General features: G+C 47.1%; 1 protein-coding gene across 1 annotated transcript in view; it reads right to left on the bottom strand.

Moving 5' to 3' along the window:
- Positions 1-17,753, bottom strand: part of LOC135561992 (uncharacterized) — a 65,774-nt gene that overhangs the window by 27,290 nt on the left and 20,731 nt on the right. Inside the window, exons 10-15 of the mRNA XM_065004528.1 lie at positions 16,634-16,710; positions 16,435-16,490; positions 14,336-14,444; positions 10,678-10,878; positions 8,562-8,732; positions 7,895-8,014 (exon numbers count right to left, since the gene is read on the bottom strand). Coding sequence (XP_064860600.1) covers positions 7,895-8,014; positions 8,562-8,732; positions 10,678-10,878; positions 14,336-14,444; positions 16,435-16,490; positions 16,634-16,710 — 734 coding nt within the window. The remainder of the gene's footprint in view (positions 1-7,894; positions 8,015-8,561; positions 8,733-10,677; positions 10,879-14,335; positions 14,445-16,434; positions 16,491-16,633; positions 16,711-17,753) is intronic.

Genomic DNA, 17,753 nt, shown 5'->3' with positions numbered 1-17,753 from the left:
TTAACCCCATCTCTCTCCACCTCAACCCATCTCCTCACCTCACCCACCATCTCTCCACCTCAACCCCCTCTTCCACCTTAACTCAACCCACCTCTCTCCACCTCAACCCACCTCTCCACCCAACCCCTCTCTCCACCTTCAACCCAAAACCACCTCTCTCCACCTTAACCCACCTCCTCCACCTCAACCCATCTCTCTCCATCCTCAACCCACCTCTCCCCACCTCTCCACCTCACCCACCCTCTCTCCCCACCTCAACCCACCTCTCTCCTCTCAACCCACCTCTCCCCTTAACCTCTCACCTCTCTCCACCTCAACCCCTCTCCCCATCTCAACCCACCTCCACCTCAACCCACCTCTCTCCACCTCAACCCAACTCTCTCACCTCACCCCATCTTTCCCACCTCTCTCCCTCAACCCACCTCTCCCCCACCTCTCTCCACCTCTCCCCATCCACCTTAACCCACTCTCTCACCACCCCTCTCTCTCCACCTCAACCCACCTCTCCCCCACCTCAACCCACCTCTCTCCACCTCAACCCACCTTCCCCTCTCAACCCACCTCTCCCCATCTCAACCCACCTCACTCTCACCCACCTCTCCACCTCAACCCATCTCCACCTCAACCCACCTCTCCACCTCCCCCATCTCAACCCACCTCTCTCCACCTTAACCCAACTCTCAAGCATCTCACCCACTCTCTCCACCTCACCCCCACCTCTCCCCACCTTAACCCATCTCTCTCCACCTTAACCCACTTCTCCCCACCTCAACCCACCTCTCCCCAACTCTCTCCACTTCTCTCCACATCTCTCTCCACCTTAACCCACTTCTCCCCACCTCAACCCAACTCTCTCCACTTCTCTCCACCTCTCTCCACCTTAACCCAACTCTCCCCACCTGTCCCCACCTCTCTGCACCTCTCCACCTCAACCCACCTCTCTCCAACTCAACCAAACTCTCCACCTTAACCCAACTCTCGTCACCTCACCCCATCTCTCTCCACCTCAACCCACCTCTCTCCACTTCTCTCACCTTAACCCACTCTGTCCACCTCACCTCTCTCCACCTTAACCCACCTCTCACCAACTCGACATCTCACCCCACTTCTCTCCACCTCACCCCACCTTCTCTTCACCTCACCCCCCCATCTCTCTCCACCTTAACCCACTTCTCTCCACCTCACCCCACTTCTCCCCACCTCAACCCACCTCTCCCCCAACTCTCTCCACTTCTCTCCACCTCTCTCCACCTTAACCCAACTCTCCCCACTCTGTCCCCACTCTCCACTTTAACCCAACTCTCTCACCTCAACCCACCCTCTCCCACCTCTCTCCCCACCTCAACCCACCCTCTCCCCATCTCAACCCACCTCTCTCCACCTTAACCCAACTCTCCACATCTCACCCCACCCCACCTCAACCCACCTCTCTCCACCTTAACCCAACTCTCTCTCACCTCCCCACCCCACCTCAGTACCTCAACCCACTCTCCACCTCAACCCACCTCTCTCCACCTCAACCCACCTCTCTCCATCTCAACCCACCTCCTCACCCCACTTCTCTCCACCTCAACCCACCTCTCTCCACCTCAACCCACCTCTCTCTCAACCCACCTCTCTCACCTCAACCCACCTCTCTCCCCCCTCCACCTCTCAACCCACCTCTCCTCTCTCCTCTCTCCACCTTAACCCAACTCTCGTCACCTAACCCCACTTCTCTCCACCTCACCCCACCTCTCTCCCTCAACCCACCTCATCTCTCCCTCCACCTCTCTCCCTCAACCCACCTCTCCCCATCTCAACCCACCTCTCTCCACCTCAACCCACTCTCTCTCCCTCTCTCTCCACCTTAACCCAACTCTCGTCACCTCACCCCATCTCTCTCCACCTCAACCCACCTCACCCCATCTCTCTCCACCTCAACCCACCTCTCTCCACCTTAACCCACCTCACCCCATCTCTCTCCACCTCACCCACCTCTCTCCACCTCAACCCACCTCTCTCCACCTCAACCCACCTCTCTCCACCTCTCTCCACCTCAACCCACCTCTCTCCACCTCAACCCACCTCTCTCCACCTTAACCCAACTCTCGTCACCTCACCCCACCTCTCCCCACCTCAACCCACCTCTCTCCACCTCAACCCACCTCTCTCCACCTCAACCCATCTCTCTCCACCTCAACCCACCTCTCTCCACCTTAACCCACCTCACCCCATCTCTCTCCACCTCAACCCACCTCTCTCCACCTTAACCCACCTCACCTCACTTCTCTCCACCTCACCCCACCTCTCCCCACCTCAACCCAACTCTCGTCACCTCACCCCATCTCTCTCCACCTTAACCCACTTCTCTCCACCTCACCCCACCTCTCTCCACCTTAACCCACTTCTCTCCACCTCACCCCACTTCTCCCCACCTCAACCCACCTCTCCCCAACTCTCTCCACTTCTCTCCACCTCTCTCCACCTTAACCCAACTCTCCCCACCTGTCCCCACCTCTCTCCACTTTAACCCAACTCTCGTCACCTCAACCCACCTCTCCCACCTCTCCCCACCTCTCCCCATCTCAACCCACCTCAACCCACCTCAACCCACCTCAACCCACCTCTCCCCATCTCAACCCACCTCTCTCCACCTTAACCCAACTCTCGACATCTCACCCCACCCCACCTCAACCCACCTCTCTCCACCTTAACCCAACTCTCGTCACCTCACCCCACCTCTCCCCACCTCAACCCACCTCTCTCCACCTCAACCCACCTCTCTCCACCTCAACCCACCTCTCTCCATCTCAACCCACCTCTCGTCACCTCACTTCTCTCCACCTCAACCCACCTCTCCCCACCTCAACCCACCTCTCTCCACCTCAACCCACCTCTCTCCACCTCAACCCACTTCTCCCCATCTCAACCCACTTCTCCCCATCTCAACCCACCTCTCCCCACCTCAACCCACCTCTCTCCCTCTCTCTCCACCTTAACCCAACTCTCGTCACCTAACCCCACTTCTCTCCACCTCACCCCACCTCTCCCACCTCTCTCCCTCAACCCACCTCATCTCTCTCCACCTCACCCCACCTCTCCCCACCTCTCTCCCTCAACCCACCTCTCCCCACCTCAACCCACCTCTCTCCCTCTCTCCACCTTAACCCAACTCTCGTCACCTCACCCCCATCTCTCTCCACCTTAACCCACCTCACCCCCATCTCTCTCCACCTCACCCCATCTCTCTCCACCTCAACCCACCTCTCTCCACCTCCACCTCTCTCCACCTCAACCCACCTCTCTCCACCTCAACCCACCTCTCTCCACCTCAACCCACCTCTCTCTCCACCTTAACCCACCTCACCCCATCTCTTCCACCTCAACCCACCTCTCTCCACCTCAACCCACCTCAACTCCACCTCTCTCCACCTCAACCCACCTCCACCTCAACTCCACCTCAACCCACCTCTCTCCCCCATCTCAACCCACCTCAACCCACCTCTCTCTCCCTCTCACCCAACTCTCTCCCACCTCAACCCACTTCTCCCCATCTCAACCCACCTCAACCCACCTCTCTCCCCTCTCAACCCAACTCTCGTCACCTCACCCCACTTCTCTCCACCTCACCCCACCTCACCCCATCTCTCTCCACCTCAACCCACCTCACCCCACCTCTCTCCCTCAACCCACCTCTCCCCACCTCAACCCACCTCTCTCCACCTCAACCCACCTCTCTCCACCTCAACCCACCTCTCTCCACCTCAACCCACCTCTCTCCACCTCAACCCACCTCTCTCCACCTCAACCCACCTCTCTCCACCTCTCTCCACCTCAACCCCCTCTCTCCACCTCAACCCACCCTCTCCCCACCTCAACCCACCTCTCTCCCTCTCTCTCCACCTTAACCCAACTCTCGTCACCTCACCCACCTCTCTCCACCTCAACCCACCTCTCTCCACCTCAACCACCTCTCTCCACCTCAACCCACCTCTCTCCACCTTAACCCACCTCTCTCCACCTCTCTCCACCTTAACCCACCTCTCTCCACCTCAACCCACCTCTCTCCACCTTAACCCACCTCTCTCCACCTCAACCCACCTCTCTCCACCTCTCTCCACCTCACCCCACTTCTCTCCACCTTAACCCACCTCTCTCCACCTCTCTCCACCACCTCAACCCACCTCTCTCCACCTTAACCCAACTCTCGTCACCTCACCCCATCTCTCTCCACCTTAACGTGTGGAGGAAGGTTTTTCTTTCCCCGTTAACACTTTTCTAAAGCGTCGTCACAGAGCAGCCCCCGTGCGTCAGAGGCAGTTGTGCAACATAACACGCGTTCCCACAGAGAGAGAACTAAACCAAACTGGAGACTTAAGTGGTTGTTTCTCCACCATCTTGACTTGGTGAATATTTCATCATGTTTAAATAATGCAGATCATCGCCACCTCATTCTCCTCCATCATCTCTCACGCTCTCCCTCTCTCTCTCCCCATCTGTTTTCTCAATCCTCCCCCTCTCTTTGCCAGTCTCTCTCTTTCTCTCTACGTAGAACTTACAGACTGGTTAAAGTCACCGAGTTCAGGGGACTAAAGATGACAAAGTTGAGTGAGTTCCGTTTACTGCCCTGTGTCCTGTCTTGGTTCTGGTTCTGGTCTGACACCTGTATGTAACGGCTGCCCTGTGTCCAGTCTTGGTTCTGGTCTAACACCTGTATGTAACGGCTGCCCTGTGTCCTGTCTTGGTTCTGGTTCTGGTCTAACACCTGTATGTAACGGCTGCCCTGTGTCCTGTCTTGGTTCTGGTCTAACACCTTTATGTAACAGCTGCAGTGTGTCCTGTCTTGGTTCTGGTCTAACACCTGTATGTAATGGCTGCAGTGTGTCCTGTCTTGGTTCTGGTTCTGGTCTAACACCTGTATGTAACGGCTGCAGTGTGTCTTGGTTCTGGTCTAACACCTGTATGTAATGGCTGCAGTGTGTCCTGTCTTGGTTCTGGTTCTGGTCCAACACCTGTATGTAATGGCTGCAGTGTGTCCTGTCTTGGTTCTGGTTCTAGTCTAACACCTGTATGTAATGGCTGCAGTGTGTCCTGTCTTGGTTCTGGTTCTGGTCTAACACCTGTATGTAACGGCTGCCCTGTGTCCTGTCTTGGTTCTGGTTCTGGTCTAACACCTGTATGGCTGCAGTGTGTCCTGTCTTGGTTCTGGTTCTGGTCTAACACCTGTATGTAACGGCTGCCCTGTGTCTGTGTGCAATCTGAGACAGTTAACTCTAATGAACTTATCCTCTGCAGCAGAGGTAACTCTGGGTCTTCCTTTCCTGTGGTGGTCCTCATGAGAGCCAGTTAACTCTAATGAACTTATCCTCTGCAGCAGAGGTAACTCTGGGTCTTCCTTTCCTGTGGTGGTCCTCATGAGAGACAGTTAACTCTAATGAACTTATCCTCTGCAGCAGAGGTAACTCTGGGTCTTTCCTGTGGTGGTCCTCATGAGAGCCAGTTAACTCTAATGAACTTATCCTCTGCAGCAGAGGTAACTCTGGGTCTTTCCTGTGGTGGTCCTCATGAGAGACAGTTAACTCTAATGAACTTATCCTCTGCAGCAGAGGTAACTCTGGGTCTTTCCTGTGGCGGTCCTCGTGAGAGACAGTTAACTCTAATGAACTTATCCTCTGCAGTAGAGGTAACTCTGGGTCTTCCTTTCCTGTGGCGGTCCTCGTGAGAGACAGTTAACTCTAATGAACTTATCCTCTGCAGCAGAGGTAACTCTGGGTCTTCCTTTCCTGTGGCGGTCCTCGTGAGAGACAGTTAACTCTAATGAACTTATCCTCTGCAGTAGAGGTAACTCTGGGTCTTCTTTTCCTGTGGCGGTCCTCGTGAGAGACAGTTAACTCTAATGAACGTATCCTCTGCAGCAGAGGGAACTCTGGGTCTTCCTTTCCTGTGGGGGTCCTCATGAGGGCCAGTTTCATCATAGCGCTCGATGGTTTTTGCGACTGCTCTTGAAGAAACTTTCAAAGTTCTTAATTTTCTGAACTGACTGACCTTCATGTCTTAAAGTAATGATGGACTGTTATTTCTCTTTGCTTATTTGAGCTGTTCTTGCCATAATATGGACTTGGTCTTTTACCAAATAGGGCTGTCTTATGTATACCACCCCTAACAGATTGGCTCAAACGCATTAACCTCACAAGGGGTAGGGGGCACTATTTTCACCTCCGGATGAAAAGCGTGCCCAAAGTAAACTGCCTGCTACTCAGGTCCAGAAGCTAGGATATGTATATAATTAGTATATTTGGATAGAAAACACTCCAAAGTTTCTAAAACTATTATAATAATGTCTGTGAGTATAACAGAACTAAATGGCAGGCGAAAACCTGAGGAAAATCCATCCAGGAAGTGGGATTTTTTTTATGTTTGTAGTTTTCCATTGACTGCCTATACAAATTCCATTGATTTAGGACTTAAATTGCACTTCCTATGGCTTCCACTAGGTGTCAACAGTCTTTAGAAATTGTTTCAGGCTTGTATTCTGAAAAATGAGGGAGTAAGACCACTCTGAATGAGTGGACCCTGCCGTGTCCCAGAGGTTTTTCATGCTCGCGACTGAGAGCCTTTCTTGTTTCCTTTTATATTGACGAAGCTTTTGTCCGGTTGAAATATGATTGATTATTATGACTAAAAACAACCTGAGGATTGATTATAAACATCGTAAGACATGTTTCTACAAACTTTACTGATACTTTTCTGATTTTTCGTTTGCCTGTTGTGACTGCCTTTGATCCTGTGGATTACTGAACAAAACAGAGGTTTTTGGATATAAAGAGGTACTTTATCGAATAAAACAAACATTTATTGCGTAAATGGGAATCTTGTGAGTGCGCAACCATATGAAGATCATCAAAGGTAAGTGATTCATTTTATCTCTATTTCTGACTTGCGTATCTCCTCTACTTGGCTGGTTACTGTTTGTAATGATTTGTCTGCTGTGCGCTGTTCTCAGATTATCGCATGGTATGCTTTCGCCGTAAAGCCTTTTTGAAATCTGACACCGTGGTTGGATTAACAAGAAGTTAATCTTTAAACCGATGTATAACACTTGTATGTTTTATACATTTTTATAACGAGTATTTCTATTTTTGAATTTGGCGCTCTGCAATTTCACTGGATGTTGGCCAGGTGGGACGCTACCGTCCCACACCCCCTAGAGAAGTTGAGGTAAGAAATTCCACAAATTTACTTTTAACAAGGCACACCTGTTCATTGAAATGCATTCCGGGTGAGACTACCATGAAGCTGGTTGAGAGAACGCCATGAGTGTGCAAAGCTGTCATCGAGGCAAAGGGTAACTACTTTGAAGAATCTCAAATATAACATATATTTTGATTTGTTTAACATTGTTTTGGTTACTACATGATTCCATATGTGTTATTTCATAGTTCTGATGTCTTCATTATTATTCTACAATGTAGAACATAGTCAAAATAAAGAAAAACCCATGAATGAGTAGGAGTGTTCAAACTTTAGACTGGTACTGTATGTGTGTGCCTCTGCTGTGTGTATGTGCCTCTGCAGTGTGTGTGTGTGTATGTGTGTATATATGTATGTATGTATGTATGTATGTGTGTGTGTGTATGTGTGTGTCTCTGCTGTGTGTGTGTGTATATGTATGTATGTATGTATGTGTGTGTCTCTGCTGTGTGTGTGTGTATATGTATGTATGTATGTGTGTATGTATGTATGTATGTGTGTATGTATGTATGTATGTATGTGTGTATGTGTGTATGTATGTGTGTGTGTATGTGTGTGTGTATGTGTGTATGTGTGTGTGTGTGTGTGTGTATATGTATGTATGTGTGTATGTGTGTATGTATGTGTGTATGTGTGTGTGTGTGTGTGTATGTATGTGTACCTGGTACATATGCGAGGTGTTGGATCCCTGGTATTTGGCTCCATAGAAGAGTCCATCAGGCCACTTCACCTGCACAGCCTCCCCTACTTCTGGAGGACCGAGACAGGCACAGTCCCGGCTCTGAGAGGACAGGAGAGAGGAGCTCAATGGGGTGTCCCTCATCACCACTATGTCCTCTGGGTGGGGGGGGTTGTCCCTACTCACCACTATGTCCTCTGGGTGGGGGGTGGGGGGTTGTCCCTCATCACCACTATGTCCTCTGGGTGGGGGGGGGTTGTCCCTCCTCACCACTATGTCCTCTGGGAGGGGGGGGTCCCTCCCTCACCACCACTCTGTCCTCACCACTCTGTCCTCTGGGTGGGGGTGGGTTGTCCCTCCTCACCACTATGTCCTCTGGGTGGGGGGGGGGGTTGTCCCTACTCACCACTCTGTCCTCTGGGTGGGGGGGAATGTCCATACTCACCACTATGTCCTCTGGGTGGGGGGGGGGGGGTTCCCTATACACCATTCTGTCCTCTGGGTGGGGGGGGTTGTCCCTCCTCACCACTATGTCCTCTGGGTAGGTGTGTGTATCCTTCCTCACCACTATGTCCTCCGGGTGTGTGTATCCTTCCTCACCACTATGTCCTCTGGGTGTGTGTGTGTGTGTGTGTGTATCCCTCCTCACCACTATGTCCTCTGGGTAGGTGTCGTTGCTGAAGGATCCGTCATCAAACATGACCTCATAGAAGGTCTGGGAGGTCACCTGGGTGACCTTTGAACTGTAGTACCGCAGGTTCTTGTGTTTGGAGATGACGGTCTGACCCAGGACGATGTCCTTCTGAAACGCTGCACGCTGCTGAGAGAGAGAGAGAGATGGAAGGAAAGAGAGATATCACCGTCTGGCTGAGGATGAAAGACCAGTGTGTCACTAGCAGAAAGTTATATTTGTAACCAAGCCTCAAAGCTCCATGGTTACCAAGCCTCAAAGCTCCATGGTAACCAAGCCTCAAAGCTCCATGGTAACCAAGCCTCAAAGCTCCATGGTAACCAAGCCTCAAAGCTCCATGGTAACCAAGCCTCAAAGCTCCATGGTAACCAAGCCTCAAAGCTCCATGGTAACCAAGCCTCAGATTTCTATGGTAACCAAGCCTCAAAGCTCCATGGTAACCAAGCCTCAGATTTCTATGGTAACCAAGCCTCAAAGCTCCATGGTAACCAAGCCTCAGATTTCTATGGTAACCAAGCCTCAGATTTCTATGGTAACCAAGCCTCAAAGCTGGCATTGGGAAAAGACAAATAAAGTGAGTTGGTTAAGAAAATGGAACTGTTCAGCGGGGTTGAGATGGACCGTGATGTAGGTGTGTCTATGTCTACTTGGTGTGTGTGTGTGTGTGTCTATGTCTACTTGGTGTGTGTGTGTGTCTATGTCTACTTGGTGTGTGTGTGTGTCTATGTCTACTTGGTGTGTGTGTGTGTCTATGTCTACTTGGTGTGTGTGTTGTCTATGTCTACTTGGTGTGTGTGTGTCTATGCCTACTTGGTGTGTGTGTGTCTATGCCTACTTGGTGTGTGTGTGTGTCTATGTCTACTTGGTGTGTGTGTGTGTGTGTGTGTCTATGTCTACTTGGTGTGTGTGTGTGTCTATGTCTACTTGGTGTGTGTGTGTGTCTATGTCTACTTGGTGTGTGTGTGTGTCTATGTCTACTTGGTGTGTGTGTGTGTCTATGTCTACTTGGTGTGTGTGTGTGTCTATGTCTACTTGGTGTGTGTGTGTGTCTATGTCTACTTGGTGTGTGTGTGTCTATGCCTACTTGGTGTGTGTGTGTGTCTATGCCTACTTGGTGTGTGTGTGTGTCTATGTCTACTTGGTGTGTGTGTGTGTCTATGTCTACTTGGTGTGTGTGTGTGTCTATGTCTACTTGGTGTGTGTGTGTGTCTATGTCTACTTGGTGTGTGTGTGTGTCTATGTCTACTTGGTGTGTGTGTGTCTATGCCTACTTGGTGTGTGTGTGTCTATGCCTACTTGGTGTGTGTGTGTGTGTGTCTATGTCTACTTGGTGTGTGTGTGTCTATGTCTACTTGGTGTGTGTGTGTGTCTATGTCTACTTGGTGTGTGTGTGTGTCTATGTCTACTTGGTGTGTGTGTGTGTCTATGTCTACTTGGTGTGTGTGTGTGTCTATGTCTACTTGGTGTGTGTGTGTGTCTATGTCTACTTGGTGTGTGTGTGTGTCTATGTCTACTTGGTGTGTGTGTGTGTCTATGTCTACTTGGTGTGTGTGTGTGTCTATGTCTACTTGGTGTGTGTGTGTCTATGCCTACTTGGTGTGTGTGTGTCTATGCCTACTTGGTGTGTGTGTGTGTGTCTATGCCTACTTGGTGTGTGTGTGTGTGTCTATGTCTACTTGGTGTGTGTGTGTGTGTGTGTGTCTATGTCTACTTGGTGTGTGTGTGTGTGTGTGTCTATGTCTACTTGGTGTGTGTGTGTGTGTGTGTCTATGTCTACTTGGTGTGTGTGTGTGTGTCTATGTCTACTTGTGTGTGTGTGTGTGTCTATGTCTACTTGGTGTGTGTGTGTGTGTCTATGTCTACTTGGTGTGTGTGTGTCTATGTCTACTTGGTGTGTGTGTGTGTGTCTATGTCTACTTGGTGTGTGTGTCTATGTCTACTTGGTGTGTGTGTCTATGTCTACTTGGTGTGTGTGTGTCGGTCTATGCTTCCGTGTGCGTGTGTGTCTACTTGGTGTGTGTGTGTTACCTACTGTGGTGGGAGGGACCGAAGCCGAGCCGCTCTGAGTACTCACAGCAGACGAGCTCCGTGATTGGTGCCTGTGGCAGGTGATTGACACCACGTAAGGCCACTCGTCCGGCTCCATGGTGACCCCGGCGGCGTGGGCACAGGTAACGTGGAAGGAGGTGGGACATCGACCGCACGAACACTGGATACATGCCCCTCCCCCACCCTGGCCACGCCTCACACACCGCTTACGGCAGTAGATACACTTCTACAAAGAGAGAGAGAGAGAGAGAGAATCAACTCAACTGACCAAATCAACTCTTCTACAGAGAATCAACTCCACTGACTGAAATCAACTCTTCTACAGAGAATCAACTCAACTGACTGAAATCAACTCTGCTACAGAGAATCAACTCCACTGACTAAATCAACTCTTCTACAGAGAATCAACTCTTCTACAGAGAATCAACTCTTCTACAGAGAATCAACTCTTCCACAGAGAATCAACTCCACTGACTGAAATCAACTCTTCTACAGAGAATCAACTCCACTGACTGAAATAAACTCTTCTACAGAGAATCAACTCCACTGACTAAATCAACTCTTCTACAGAGAATCAACTCTTCTACAGAGAATCAACTCTTCTACAGAGAATCAACTCCACTGACTGAAATAAACTCTGCTACAGAGAATCAACTCCACTGACTAAATCAACTCTTCTACAGAGAATCAACTCAACTGACTGAAATCAACTCTGCTACAGAGAATCAACTCCACTGACTAAATCAACTCTTCTACAGAGAATCAACTCTTCTACAGAGAATCAACTCTTCCACAGAGAATCAACTCTTCCACAGAGAATCAACTCAACTGACTGAATCAACTATAGGGTTACATCATGACAAATTAAACCCTATAGTTAGTTAACATAGAAGACTAAATATCATCAGATTAAACCCCTATAGTTAGTTAACATAGAAGAATAAATATCATCATCAGATTAAACCCTATAGTTAGTTAACATAGAAGACTAAATATCATCAGATTAAACCCTATAGTTAGTTAACATAGTAGACTAAATATCATCATCAGATTAAACCCTATAGTTAGTTAACATAGTAGACTAAATATCATCAACAGATTAAACCCTATAGTTAGTTAACATAGAAGACTAAATATAATCAGATTAAACCCCTATAGTTAGTTAACATAGAAGACTAAATATCATCAGATTAAACCCTATAGTTAGTTAACATAGAAGACTAAATATCAGATTAAACCCTATAGTTAGTTAACATAGAAGACTAAATATCATCAGATTAAACCCTATAGTTAGTTAACATAGTAGACTAAATATCATCAGATTAAACCCTATAGTTAGTTAACATAGAAGACTAAATATAATCAGATTAAACCCTATAGTTAGTTAACATAGAAGACTAAATATCATCAGATTAAACCCTATAGTTAGTTAACATAGTAGACTAAATATCATCATCAGATTAAACCCTATAGTTAGTTAACATAGAAGACTAAATATCAGATTAAACCCTATAGTTAGTTAACATAGAAGACTAAATATCATCAGATTAAACCCTATAGTTAGTTAACATAGAAGAATAAATATCAGATTAAACCCTATAGTTAGTTAACATAGAAGACAAGGCAGTTAACCCACTGTTCTCCGATGATGTGGATGTCAATTAAGGCAGCCCCCCCCCCCACCCTCCCCTTACATATGCAGTGTTTCCCCTACGTTCATTTAGCAACAAAGAACCGCCACTCCAAAAAACTAAATCTGAATGGTAAAACGTTTTCAGTGTAAATTTAAAACGGCTTAATCCCTGATCTAAAGTACGACCAAAATATACTGGACCAAAAGATACTGGAGCCATAAGATACTGGAGCCATAAAATCCTGGAGCCATAAGATCCTGGAGCCATAAGATCCTCTTTGAGAACGAACAACCTCCAAAATAAATTAAAACTAGACCGTCGGAGGAATCTAACATTCCCCAAAATGTCACGGGGCACCACCCTTCATTTAGTTATGTTTGAGTAACTCATAACATAAATTATGGCAAAAGGAGTCAAATTTGCAGGAAATTGGCAACCACAAGACACCGTCTGCCAAGAGGAAGGCCTCGAAAATGTTCGGCGCCAATCGCCACTACCACCCAGGAGGAAGTAGAGATTATTGGGACGTGTGTAACCCACTTTCTCCTCTCCTCTCCTCCTCCCCTCCCCTCCTCTCCTCCTCCCCTCCTCTCCTCTCCTCTCCTCCTCCCCTCCCCTCCTCTCCTCCTCCCCCCCTCCCTCTCTCCTCTCCTGAGTGTATTTGGGCCCAGCCTGCAGGCTGTGTGGAGCCTTGCTTAAACAACCTCCACACAGTAAATTATACATGTGTTGCTGCACTGCTGTGAGGACAACGGGTTTATCTGTGTGTGTGTGTGTGTGTGTGTGTGTGTGTGTCTAAATTATGAATGTGTAGGGTTGCAGGGGGGGTCCAATGTCAGCAAACTGAAAGAAAGAATGAACGAACGACTGCATGGAGAGAGAGGTGTGTCAGCGCCACCCTCAGTCTCTCCCTACTCATCACTGAAATCACACACACACACACACAAACAATCACACACACACACACAGACGCACACACACACAGACGTAGACACACACAGACGTAGACACACACACACACACACAGACACACACACAGAGACGCAGACACACAGACACACACACACCCATTCTCTCTCACACAGGAGCTCATTATCCACTGTTGATTGGTTTAATTACCACCGAACACTTAATTAGAACTATTCTACTAGGACCTGGGAATTCCTCTGTGTGTGTGTGTGTGTGAGATTGTGTGATTGTGTGTGTGTGAGTGAGATTGTGTGATTGTGTGTGTGTGTATGTGAGATTGTGTGTGTGTGTGTGTGATTGTGAGATTGTGTGTGTGTGTGTGAGATTGTGTGTGTGTGTGTGTGTGTGTGTGTGTGTGTGTGATTGTGTGTGATTGTGTGTGTGTGTGTGTGTGTGTGTGTGTGTGTGTGATTGTGTGTGTGATTGTGTGTGTGTGTGTGTGTGTGTGTGTGATTGTGTGTGTGTGTGATTGTGTGTGTGTGTGTGATTGTGTGTGTGTGTGTGATTTGTGTGTGTGTGTGTGAGATTGTGTGTGTGTGTGTGTGTGTGTGAGTTTGTGTGAGTGAGATTGTGTGTGTGTGTGTGTGAGTTTGTGTGATTGTGTGTGTGTGATTGTGTGATTGTGTGTGTGTGATTGTGTGTGTGTGTGTGTGTGTGTGTGAGTTTGTGTGATTGTGTGATTGTGTGTGTGTGTGTGTGTGATTGTGTGTGTGATTGTGTGTGTGTGTGTGTGTGTGTGTGATTGTGTGTGTGATTGTGTGTGTGTGTGTGTGTGTGTGTGAGATTGTGTGTGTGTGTGTGTGTGAGATTGTGTGTGTGAGATTGTGTGTGTGTGTGATTGTGTGTGTGTGTGATTGTGTGTGATTGTGTGTGTGTGTGATTGTGTGTGATTGTGTGTGTGTGATTGTGTGTGTGTGTGTGTGATTGTGTGATTGTGTGTGTGTGTGTGTGATTGTGTGATTGTGTGTGTGATTGTGTGTGTGTGATTGTGTGTGTGTGTGTGTGTGTGATTGTGTGATTGTGTGTGTGTGATTGTGTGTGTGTGTGTGTGTATGTGTGTGTGTGTGTGTGTGTTCTCACCAGTTTGTATCTCTGCATGGGTATCCTGCTGATATCAATGGGACTCCTCCTGACCTCATCCCTGAACCAGACCTCTGACAGAGCTACTGCACACATCACGTGGGCCCACCTACACACACAAACACACTTTCATTATTTTATCCCAAAATCACATAACAGTCAATAAGGATTGAAACTTCAAAAAGGCACAGATAGAAAAAATAGCAAAAGTGTCAAAAAAAAGACAGCCAGACCTTTACCGTAATAACGACACAAAGACAGTCAGACCTTTACCGTATTAACGACTCAGATCTTTACCGTAATAACGACACAAAGACATTCAGACCTTTACCGTAATAACGACTCAGACCTTTACCGTATTAAGGACACAAAGCCAGTCAGACCTTTACCGTAATAACGACACAAAGACAGTCAGACCTTTACCGTATTAACGACTCAGACCTTTACCGTATTAACGACTCAGACCTTTACCGTAATAACGACACAAAGACAGTCAGACCTTTACCGTAATAATGACACAAAGACAGTCAGACCTTTACCGTATTAACGACTCAGACCTTTACCGTAATAATGACACAAAGACAGTCAGACCTTTACCGTATTAACGACACAAAGACAGTCAGACCTTTACCGTATTAACGACAGTCAGACCTTTACCGTAATAACGACACAAAGACAGACCTTTACCGTAATAACGACACAAAGACAGTCAGACCTTTACCGTAATAACGACACAAAGACAGTCAGACCTTTACCGTATTAACGACACAGACCTTTACCGTAATAATGACAGTCAGACCTTTACCGTATTAATGACAAAGACAGTCAGACCTTTACCGTAATAACGACACAAAGCCAGTCAGACCTTTACCGTATTAACGACACAAAGACAGTCAGACCTTTACCGTAATAACGACACAAAGACAGTCAGACCTTTACCGTAATAACGACACAAAGCCAGTCAGACCTTTACCGTAATAACGACACAAAGACAGTCAGACATTTACCGTATTAACGACACAAAGACAGATCTTTACCGTATTAACGACACAAAGACAGCCAGACCTTTACCGTAATAACGACACAAAGACAGTCAGACCTTTACCGTATTAACGACTCAGATCTTTACCGTAATAACGACACAAAGACATTCAGACCTTTACCGTAATAACGACTCAGACCTTTACCGTATTAAGGACACAAAGCCAGTCAGACCTTTACCGTAATAACGACACAAAGACAGTCAGACCTTTACCGTATTAACGACTCAGACCTTTACCGTATTAACGACTCAGACCTTTACCGTAATAACGACACAAAGACAGTCAGACCTTTACCGTAATAATGACACAAAGACAGTCAGACCTTTACCGTATTAACGACTCAGACCTTTACCGTAATAATGACACAAAGACAGTCAGACCTTTACCGTATTAACGACACAAAGACAGTCAGACCTTTACCGTATTAACGACAGTCAGACCTTTACCGTAATAACGACACAAAGACAGACCTTTACCGTAATAACGACACAAAGACAGTCAGACCTTTACCGTAATAACGACACAAAGACAGTCAGACCTTTACCGTATTAACGACACAGACCTTTACCGTAATAATGACAGTCAGACCTTTACCGTATTAATGACAAAGACAGTCAGACCTTTACCGTAATAACGACACAAAGCCAGTCAGACCTTTACCGTATTAACGACACAAAGACAGTCAGACCTTTACCGTAATAACGACACAAAGACAGTCAGACCTTTACCGTAATAACGACACAAAGCCAGTCAGACCTTTACCGTAATAACGACACAAAGACAGTCAGACATTTACCGTATTAACGACACAAAGACAGATCTTTACCGTATTAACGACACAAAGACAGCCAGACCTTTACCGTATTAACGACTCAGACCTTTACCGTAATAACGACACAAAGACAGTCAGACCTTTACTGTATTAAGGACACAAAGACAGTCAGACCTTTACTGTATTAAGGACACAAAGACAAATCTACTGGAACGAATGGGCCATTCATAATAACTAATGGGCCATCCATAATAACTAACGGGCCATTAATAAATTGTCCTTACTTGTCATCTGTAGTTTTCTTCAGAGCGCCTCCTCTCAGATTACACAGACAACACTCCTGGGAAAGAGAGAGAAAGAAGAGGGAGAGGGAGATTACATCCATCCATTTCAATCATGATTAAATATTCATAGACTTATCAAATCAACAACATCTATTAGAGTGCTGTCATACAGAAGAAACAAATCTGATTGGCTACTTACAGCCGTCAAGGTTCCGTCCGCACAGCGATCACACGACCAGTCCTCGCTGACATCATCAGTGGCAACGCCATAGCAACCTAGCGGTGACGATACAGGAAGGAGCATAAAAACACAGAACGCAACCACACATTATCCCATCGCAACAGATCCTCTAACACAGTCTACATGGGGAAGACCACATGGTCAGTCAGAGGAAATAAGAACTGCTGAAAATAGAATGTTCCGTATTCACTACAATACAGACTGCCAGAAAGAGAATGTTCCGTATTCAATACAGACTGCCAGAAAGAGAACGTTCCATATTCACTACAATACAGACTGCCAGAAAGAGAACGTTCCGTATTCACTACAATACAGACTGCCAGAAAGAGAATGTTCCGTATTCAATACAGACTGCCAGAAAGAGAACGTTCCATATTCACTACAATACAGACTGCCAGAAAGAGAACGTTCCGTATTCACTACAATACAGACTGCCAGAAAGAGAACATTCCATATTCACTACAATACAGACTGCCAGAAAGAGAACGTTCCATATTCAATACAGACTGCCAGAAAGAGAACATTCCATATTCAATACAATACAGACTGCCAGAAAGAGAACGTTCCATATTCAATACAGACTGCCAGAAAGAGAACATTCCATATCAATACAGACTGCCAGAAAGAGAACATTCCATATTCACTACAGACTGCCAGAAAGAGAACATTCCATATTCAATACAGACTGCCAGAAAGAGAACGTTCCATATTCACTACAGACTGCCAGAAAGAGAACATTCCATATTCAATACAGACTGCCAGAAAGAGAACGTTCCATATCAATACAGACTGCCAGAAAGAGAACGTTCCATATTCAATACAGACTGCCAGAAAGAGAACGTTCCATATTCACTACAATACAGACTGCCAGAAAGAGACATTCCATATTCAATACAGACTGCCAGAAAGAGACGTTCCATATTCACTACAGACTGCCAGAAAGAGACATTCCATATTCAATACAGACTGCCAGAAAGAGAACGTTCCATATTCACTACAGACTGCCAGAAAGAGAACGTTCCATATTCAATACAGACTGCCAGAAAGAGAACGTTCCATATTCAATACAGACTGCCAG

Source organism: Oncorhynchus nerka, linkage group LG18 (genome assembly GCF_034236695.1).
Source record: "Oncorhynchus nerka isolate Pitt River linkage group LG18, Oner_Uvic_2.0, whole genome shotgun sequence".
Taxonomy (NCBI): domain Eukaryota; kingdom Metazoa; phylum Chordata; class Actinopteri; order Salmoniformes; family Salmonidae; genus Oncorhynchus; species Oncorhynchus nerka.
Note: the sequence above shows the minus strand (reverse complement) of the source record. Positions and strands in the feature narration are given on the sequence as shown.